The following is a 9,766-nucleotide window of genomic DNA, read 5'->3' as shown; positions in this document are numbered from 1 at the left end:
TTTGATTGAATGCATGTTAAAATATGTTACCATGTAAATAAAGCTTGAGCTGTATTTAAAGAAAAAAAAAAAAACTCCAACATGAAAGTGCAAAATGACTCCAGACAAATAAGGTTTACCTCACAACCATATTTTATTTCCTCAGAAACAGGAAATATATATTTAACAGAAACCTCCTTTTAAGTGTGCCAAAAATATATAATTTATATTACATTGTCTTTTCAACCATATCCAAAGCGCTTAAACTGCCTCACACCTGCGGCAGACCACAGGAAAGAAAAAAAAAAAAAAGTGAAACCGTGAGGCCTGTACAATTTGCATATAGTATATTTATAGACTGGTTTAACAATCGGTTTTAACACAATCTGCTATGACCAAAAAGCAAAAGGAAAAAAAAAAAAAAAAAATGAAACAGAGCCATTCTTAAGAGTGTGACTGATGCCGACAAAAGTCAAAATATCCACATTTGGGGAAAAACTCAATGATGGTAGGCCTCATCTGTTGCCTTTGCCCCATAATTAGCTTAGAATGTTTGAGCGAAGAATGGCCTCGGTTTATTTTGGCCAGCCAATCAGCCATTCTTGTGTATGGACAACAAAATTGCACGCAGTTCTCAACTAAGACACTTTAATGAGGCCAAGCATGCCAGAAGGTTGTGTCCTTTCACTTTGTGCCCGGAAGGGGCAGTCTTTGATGTGGACAACACAAACAGGTCTACAATCAGATACATTCCAACATGGCCCCAGTAAAGATGAAGGAAACAGAGAAAGGAAAGGGGGGGGGGGGGCACAGAGTTAGCTGTTTTTTTTAAATATGTTTGATATATAACTGGTAAAGCTAATGTCAAGTTTAGCTTAACCATACAAAAATAACATTCCAAATCTTGCATTTAGTGGTCCACACCTGTACAGAGTCTGAAATATTATACAGAGTATTTACATTCCATCATGGTGACCAATGCTCCCTGTGATCAGACATTATAGGCTGAATAGAGGACAATTGTATTTGTCCTTCAGATATCATAATTAAAGTCTGCTGTATACAAAAGTCTTGTTGGCTTAATGCACACAGCCATACAGGATCTCCCAGGATCTGCTGCAACTGCATACAGCCACCCATTGATATGAATCAGAGGAGGTGGCTGCCTGTGCAGGCACTTGATAACTCTTCGTTCTCATCATACATCCAAGTACATGTGGATATTTTATGCATCCCCTGGCACATAATAGTTGCACCTTCTAATTCTTAATGGGCTATTATATGCAGGTGGCCTGAGAGAATGCTTACACAGTCTCTACACACTGTACAGCTATGTGTTGGAAGCCTTTAGCTCTGGTCATCTACTGAAACTTTTACATGAATTTGCAAATGTCACTTTTCATTTTATAAGCTGACCTCTGGTTTTTCAAGGTTTTCAGGTTTATCTAGGAGGCCAAATGCTAGGTCTTATAGAATAATGTTCATCAGGTATTTACTGAGCATTTAATACTGTATATGTCTGCAGAAAATCTGTTGTCTACCAGAACTTGTCACACTGAAACCAAAGCTTTTACTAAGCGTTTTGCCTGTGTCGACGGGCTTTTGTTCACTTAAAACCGATATTGCAATGACATACATGTCTATGGCATTGCAAAGAAACATAAAGCAGGTCGAATGCAGGTGGTCAACAGTACCCATCAATGAATTTTGAATCATCTCAGAAGCATCTCAAACTTATGGAAGGCCAAGCCTGTCAACAGAGACCCAGCTAACTACTTGTTTAATGCTTTACCGCTGACGTACACCAATATGTGGCGACACAGAGATGGCCATTATTCTAAGCTGTCACATTTATACACGATGGATTTGTGATGGGAGCAAACTCTATTGGGTGCCCCCCGCACCGTGACCATACGGTCACTAACAGTTCCTAATTACACTCCTGATTGGGAGTCAGAAATATGGGTTCCTGATCACGTGATCACCGTGACAGCCAATCACAGTAATCATATGATCGGGAAGCTCATGAAATGCCTCTGGCGGGAAAGGATTAAACTTTTATAATGTACAATAAAAACGATTGGTGGAATCTGGTGACTGAAATCACAGCTTTTCCAGAGAACTTAGACTTCTGGTATAAAAAAAAGAGACAGCTCTTGTCTAATCACAAAACATCCTCTGTGTCAAGACCAGCTTATTTGTCTTGCATGATACAGTAGCACTATATAAAAATTATATTGTGTATGGAATAAATTTGTGTGATCGCTGGTGTAAAACTAGATATTTCTTTTATATGAAGGATACTTGTAACAGATAGAAAACACACACTAGTTCTTACCTTTCAACTGGTTTTATTGTAACAAGAAAGAGTGGGCTTTTTGTTGCGAAACAGGCTCTGTTCACAAAAGCAGCAAAAGGGGGCATTGGCTGGCATCTTTATCTACTGCCAAGCACCTCCATAGCACCAGGCTCAATACACACACACGTGCATTTGCCAGGTACTATGTTGGGTTATGCTTAGCATTGGAAACGGGACTATTTTGTCATATGTTCTACAACAAAATGACAAAAAATTGTGCCAAAGTTAAATTTTGGCTTACCTTCCAATTTAAGGGGTTAAGACAACTGTATGGCATGATGCCAAACACAATGAAAAACAGATTGAGGGTTCACAAGCACTAATCTCTGCATTAAAATATTGGAACGTGCCTGCAACATTAAATCTGAACTCCAGGAATTTAGCTACTTTGTAAAATGTGCTGGATTATTCGGGGTTAAGTCTAAGGAGGTGCATGTCACCTTGTGGACTTATCTCTTTAAATTACAGTTTCCTTTTTTTCTGAATGCCAGGAGTACAACTATGCTTATGCTTCCGGAGTTTAGAAACTGGACCCTGTGGTCTGAGCTACTGAGTTGCATGCAGCCGCTGTGCCCACCCCTCCCCTTGTCCAATCACAGAGTGCTTTGTATTAAATAAATGCATTCACAAAATATAAAGGCTTCTGTAAATGAACAGTGGAGGGGTAGAGTGAGCAAAGATGTGAGAGAGAATACAGCGTCTCTCCTGTCAAAGCGTAGGAATTGTAGTGATAGCTGCACTGCCGGAACTTCGTAAAACGGCAAGATGTAAATTAAACAGATAAGTGCACAAGGTGGCATGCATCCCGTTGGACTAAACTCATAAGGGTTGATTGACTAAAACTGGAGAGTGCAAAATCTTGTGCAGCTCTGCATAGAAACCAATCAGCTTCCATGTTTTTTTTGTTTTGTCAAAGCTTAATTGAACATGTTGATGTTTGAAGCTTATTGGCTACCATACGCAGCTGCACCAGATTTTGCACTCTCCAAATCCACCCCACAGTATGCTAGCACATTTTACATAGTGGCTGAATTCCTGGAGTTCAGCTTTTGAACATTTTTTCGTCTAATTGTTTTCCAAATAAGTTTTGAAATGATCTGTTTGCTCAGCTCAACGTTGTCAATCGCCTTTCAGAAGTCATATCTTGCCTCTGTGTATATTTTATGAATATCTATAGAGAAAATGAACAAAAAGAAGATCAGGGAAAATATTCTCAGTTTTAATAGGGTTTCAGCAGCAAGTTTTTTTTTTTTTTTTTTATAGACAGCCCATAGGCCGTTTCCAAGTCCAGCAAACGTAGCCTTCAACAAAGAACAGCTTCATTTTACAATTCTTTTCCCCTCGCTTACAAATGTGCCCGGTAAGGGAGTGTGCATTTCCAGGTTTCTACCCTACAGATGGTAACTGAAAACCAGCAGTTCCCAAAAAAAAACTATGTGCCTATGACGTTAGTAATTCTTATAGCATCAGTGAACACGTCCTCAACCTCTGATTGAATATTAAAGCCTAAAGGTTTATTATGAAAACCGGTATATGTAAAAGGTACGTGCAATATGCAGTCCCATTCCTACTACAGTGGCAGTTCAAGCCCGACTGGCACCCGACAGGTTTATAACAAGGATAGAAACTCATTTAACTGTGGTGGTGGAATGTCTGTAGAAGTTTCTATTCCATACAGCTAAATACTTTTTATTACTAGTGGCATAAAATAAGTATATATTGAAGGGATTGTCCGATCAGTCCCCGTAGCCAGGGTTGCGCGATCCTCAAAAGGCAAGACACATCAGGTCATTCAAACTTTAAAGTTATCTTCCAACAAAACGACTGACAGTAAAAGCTTCTCACTGTTGGGTCTTGACACGACAACCTAGAAGGGTCAGCAGGGCTGGATTGTCTGCATCTTGGGAGTGCAGAAGACTCCATCTCTTTTACAAAGCAGTGCTCTCAGCTTCGGTATCGAGAAGGGCGACCATCAACTGAGAAGGGTCTGTAATGGGGACTGGATACACGGAATCAGCGACAGGCTGTGCTAGCATTGGTTCTGGAAAGAGAAAGGAGGAGGGAAAACAAGGAAAAAAACAAAACATTTTCATTATATCAAAATACATACAATTCAGAAAGGAGACATTTTCAATCCCTATCAGGTTGAACAGAAATGTATCTTTACCAATTGAAAAATCCATTTACAAGATATGAATTCTGATATATTTTTGCTTTAAAAAAAAGGGGGTAGGAACACATGACGGCTAGCATGTGTTACATTAGAACACAAACATTCTGCAGTACCTCAACCCTCCATTTAATAACACCTACAGATCAAGCTAAAATTCTGTATTTGATAGCATATCTCAAATGTTTTCACCATCGCACCCTCCCATGCTAAAAACTGAAATTTTCCACCTTAAAATTTTTTATTTTTACATTGTCGAATATACTGTAACCAGTACCAACCAATGAGTTTTTAGCTTTCTTCAGTTTGTCCCAAGCACTTGATTCACTGGTTGAAATGGATTACAGCACCTCCCTCTTTTAAGCCTGCAAGTACAATGTAAAGCTGACCTGTGGCCTACACACACTTTGGTCTGCCATTTTATCGGCTGGTGCAGGAGACCCAGAAAACCCCGAGCCCTATGATTAAAAAAACGGTGTTGAACATAGCAGCCAATCAGATGTTGGCTTTTATTTTCTAAACTGTGCTTGAAGAATGACAGCCGTTTAACTGACCAGTTTTCCCTAGCCAGAGGACGCTTTAGCTTCCACTTATACAGAAGGGCGTTTATGCTTTATCTATTTGATGTTACTAGTACCCTTCAAGCTTAGATCGCATCAAAATGGCTGCACATTGTGTGTGAAGGTGACAAGTCTTTTTTAATGGACTTCACATATTGCATAATCTTTCAGAAATAGCAAAGGATTTCTGTAGGATTTGGTTAATGTGGTAATTAAAATCATATCTGAACCGTAAACCCAGTCTAGAACCAGACATGTCGTGGACAATACTTTAGACTGAGACCAGTCCTAGAAGATCATACAAAAGAAGAGCACACTGCTCCCTGCAGAGACAGCAAGCTACAAGTAGTATAATGACAACATCATAACACAAACCTGGGTAAGTTTAATCACAGCAGCCTGTGTGCTCTTGTGTTCCACGTGACAATCACGCAGTCTAAAAGGAAGCAAGCCACACCCCCAGGGAGCCCACATGCTGTATTAGTGAGTGCATACAAGCCTGGTTAGGGCCACATACAGTTAGTACCCAGCACAAGTGACAGAAATCATGATTGGAGGGTGTCAGATGAATGTATGTTTTGGCCAATCACGTGCCTCGTTCCTTACCATTGACATTTTCCAAAGTCAGTGTTTACTGATAAAGCCCCATCAAACATCTGAGTTGGTCAATAAAATTGTTTAAAGTTAGAAATCTGATACAGGGAAACATGTTAAGCCAAATCATTTTTTCAGCTACCTGCTCTAATGGCAGCCATCTTTCTGGCAAAGCTAAATATTCAACCAATTTTTAAAAGGAATTAGAATATCCATGAGGAACACGGCATATAGAGTAGTCCTCACAGGGAACAGTTTGGCTATCTATCCTTAGCATACTGGTACACAAGACAAAATGGCTGCCTGCAAGGGGCTTAAGGCAGTACTGCTTCTGCTGCTTTTGGTAAGCAATCAGGTTCTTCTTTTCTTTCATCTATACCGTTCTAAAAATGTCTAAAGGAAAGGAGATGATTGGTTGCTATGAGCAAACAACCATACCTTTGTATATTATTTATTGGTGTTGCCTTGTGAAAGAGAAATATGGAACCATCAAGGATTCTTAAAGTGGTATTCTAAGTTTAGAATAGAGTGGAGAATTACTAGATGCTCTGTTAAGTTTTTACTACCACTGGGGAGATTTACCCTCACTTTCTGTGTATACCCAAAAGGAAGTCCAAGATAATCCCAATTAGGACAGTTATCACCAAATAAATCCACAATTTCACCCTCACTTCTTGTCCAGACACAGCAGGAAGTTAAAGAAAATCTACTTTTGACAGTTATCACCAGCACAGTTGAACTCTTATGGTATTTCCTGTCACTTCCTGTTCCAGTGACTGTCAACTTTTAGATTTCTCTACTTCCTTTCTTGTAAGTCTTCCCAATGGTGACACCTCTCACGAGAGATGGTAGCTTCCTAACTATCTAAAAAGAAAACTATTCTGGTTGGAGTTCCACTTTGAACAAAAAATTCATATTGTTGCTAGAAAAATACCTTTCATCTTACTAAAAAGGCATTTAGCCCAAAGGTGTTCTTCAAAAAGGACCCACAAAAGCCCCTTATGACTTCTCCCTTCTAATATTCACAGCCTGAATATTTAATTGAGGAAGTCCCTAATTTAAAATTGCTGTTATTTGTATAAATTGTATGCCTTCAATGCACAGCCAGCAAATACCTTAGACATTTAAAAAATAACTGTCAAAGAAGTTGGCCGTTTTGTTGGAAGAAGAACTATTTTTCAAAAAGTGTACTAGAGTAGTTACAAGTTCCTAAGATGGCATGGTCTGGGGCTGATTTACTAAAACTGCAGAGTGCAAAATCTAGCACAGCTGTGCATGGAAGCCAATCAGCTTCTAACGTCCACTTGTTCAATTAAGCTTTGAGAAAAAAAATGTAAAAAGATTTTACATTCTCCAGTTTTAGTACATCAACCCCACTGAATACTAGTTTTCCTAACAAGATGGCTCCCTTAAAGAGTCAGTCCACCCATATTCGATATTTTAGTTATAGGTACAGTCTGGTGGGCTGAGACAGCCCCTGGCTTCTTATTTGTTTTGGATAATCCGATAGTGAGATTTCCCAGGCTTCATTTCAGATTCTGTTCCTGTCCACAGGCAGGTTTGGGTATCTTCTCCCACCTTTGTGTAGTCGAACTCCTCCTGAGACATTCACCATTATATAAAAAGAATTAAAAAAATCCCTGCAGGAAAAGTGGGATCCTCTCGTAATGGCCATAGCAGGTGACCTGGGAACTCAAACATCTAAAGATCCCAACCAATGGTTGCAGAGCCCTGGCTTAGCTTCACTTGCATTAGTGTCTCTGTGGATTTTTCAGTGTTAAAAGGCAAAAAATGTACTTGATCCATGCTTTTGTACTTGCAATCCCAGGTAAGTATGGTCACTTGACATATCCCTGATGGTATACTGGGCGACAGGTATGCAATGACTGTATGTGTAGAGACCGTGGTATCTTTCCTGATGGGTTAGTAGTTATGATTTTCATTATATAATATTGTGTTACCTGCTCTATATTGTGTAGACTTACGAAAGGTGTAGCGCACTGCATATTTTTGGGATAATCAGCCTAGTGCAATAGATATGTTCTTGGTTATGCAAAGACTGCATTTTGGTTTATTAATAATGTCTTAAGCGGTTCAGCACTGATTGCTAAGCTGCTGCCCATTTTACTGCATTTCTTTCCCCTTTTTTTATTTTATTTTTGTGTGCTGTTCTTTTTTCTTTTTGTAAAACCTACAAAACTTTCAATAAAAAAATTTGATTGAAGAAAAAAAAAAAAAAATCTCAACCATCAGACACAAAAAACGTTGAGGGGGGGTTCAACTCTCCAACCTCTACTAAAACCCAAAATATCAGTTCACAATGGACTGACCTCATGCGTATCGGCTACATTTTCATGCTATCACCTGTTTATAGACAGTGTTGTTAAAGTAGTTAAGATAAAAACATTACGGACTATGTCTGTGAAGGCTTTCATATATACAAGTCATGGCATATCTAGGAGTAGTTAGTCCTATTCAATTTGTAGCTTCTCCAAGCCATTTCTTCGGTTCCGAGTGCCCAGCATTTATATCCACTCAAGAAGCACCAACACCTTAATCCAATCACCATGGAATGTGTAAATGTTGAGCGTCAAAGAATAGGATGAGAGATGTACAAGTTGTGGAACCACTTTGTTCCCATCCTTGGTGTCAGGAGGTCTGCTTGGGTGTCAATTCCTTAAATTTACATGACTAAAAGGTTTGAACTGTTGTCAAATAGCAGGGGTAGAGATGTTAACATCATCTATACATTCGATTGCGATTGAATTAAGGGGTTTGTTCTACCTGTGTGGACAGAAGTGCTGGGGTACGTTCCTGACACTCATCAGAACTGAAGAAGGGGCTTTTGGAGAAGATATAAAACATCTTCAACATTACAGAAGTTCAGTTGAATGTGACTATTATCACAGACTACAAACACGAAAGAGCGTTTGTGCTTGCATGTACATAAATGTATGACAGCATAACATTAAAAATCATAGGTGATGAAATAAATATATTAAAAAACAGACATATGCAAACAAAATTTGAAAAATTAAGAAAACCGATGCAGACACTTGTACAGAAAAGGTGCTTTACCAGCCAACCAAGTCAATCAGACTGGGACCTACTAGCAAAATCATTTCCAGAGAAATATGGCTTTAAATGTAAAAAGGACGTGAAAGAAATCAATTGGCTGACTCTTGCCGCTTTAATGCTATAGTGTGTGCACAAGTTTTCAGCAATGCTGTCAATATGATATTACTAGTGTGCCAGTTACATTCACATACATTGGTGTGAGTGTCTAGACGTGAGGTGAACAGCCATCTACCATGCAAACTAAATCCCAACTAAATCCCGCTCTACCACCAGGGTGCAGCATATCCAAAGCAGTGTGCCACCCAAAACGAAGGATGTGATGCCTTATACCATCATCAATGCATGCGTGCAGGGGAATACCGAGTGTGTGCAGGTAAAGGAAAACCCTGGGCAGACCATGTTTAAGCAATGCTATTTGATGCTTTGTCCTGATGGCCTGATCCGTAGGGCTGTGCTTATGTATCCCCAAGTGGTAATAAAGGGCCCCATACATCTGCCTTAGTGGTTGTTTCGTTTGTTACCTTTCTCTGAAAATTTTATGAAAATATTGAAACAACAAAAAAAAAAAAAAAAAAAAAAAAAAAAAAAAAAAAAAAAAAAAAAAAAAAAAAAAGCTCCCCTAAGTGTGCAGGCAAGACTGAGGAGTAGGCCTGTGGTTTTGGAAGTCAATCAGACTGGGACCTACTAGCAAACTCATCTCCAGAGAAATACTGGACTGTTACTAATATCTTCTTAACCAGAAATCGAGGCTGTCATCCTTCCTTCTATACTTCTTAAAGTGGATGTAAACCCAATGTCATCCTTTCTAAACTACTGCCATAGGGGTTATCTATAAGGATATACATGCCTCCTGCATGTATCTTTACCTGTCAAATGTCTCCCCTCTGTCTGTTATCAGACCCAAAAAACTGCAGATTCTGTGGGTGGGTCTGTTGTCTGGAGTCGTGATGTCATTAGACTCCCCGCCCACCTCTACACTCCCCTTGTCAATATGCATTTTCTCCTGTGTATTTCTTACACTGAACT

At 39.2% G+C, this 9,766-nt stretch overlaps 1 protein-coding gene across 4 annotated transcripts in view; it reads right to left on the bottom strand.

The window, feature by feature from the left end:
- Positions 1 to 114: 114 nt before the first annotated feature.
- ARHGAP17 (Rho GTPase activating protein 17) overlaps positions 115 to 9,766 on the bottom strand; it is a 203,659-nt gene continuing 194,007 nt past the window's right edge. For 3 of the 4 annotated variants that reach the window (XM_073636513.1, XM_073636511.1, XM_073636510.1), the window contains one exon: positions 115 to 4,379. In XM_073636513.1, coding sequence (XP_073492614.1) covers positions 4,267 to 4,379 — 113 coding nt within the window. In that variant the 3' untranslated portion in view covers positions 115 to 4,266. Of the gene's footprint in view, positions 4,380 to 5,674; positions 5,725 to 9,766 lie in introns of all 4 variants that reach the window. The other variant, XM_073636512.1, reaches the window with a different exon arrangement.

The sequence above is a fragment of the Aquarana catesbeiana genome, linkage group LG06 (assembly GCF_042186555.1).
Source record: "Aquarana catesbeiana isolate 2022-GZ linkage group LG06, ASM4218655v1, whole genome shotgun sequence".
Classification (NCBI taxonomy): domain Eukaryota; kingdom Metazoa; phylum Chordata; class Amphibia; order Anura; family Ranidae; genus Aquarana; species Aquarana catesbeiana.
The sequence above is the reverse complement of the archived record's forward strand: the minus strand, read 5'-3'. Positions and strand labels throughout refer to the sequence as shown.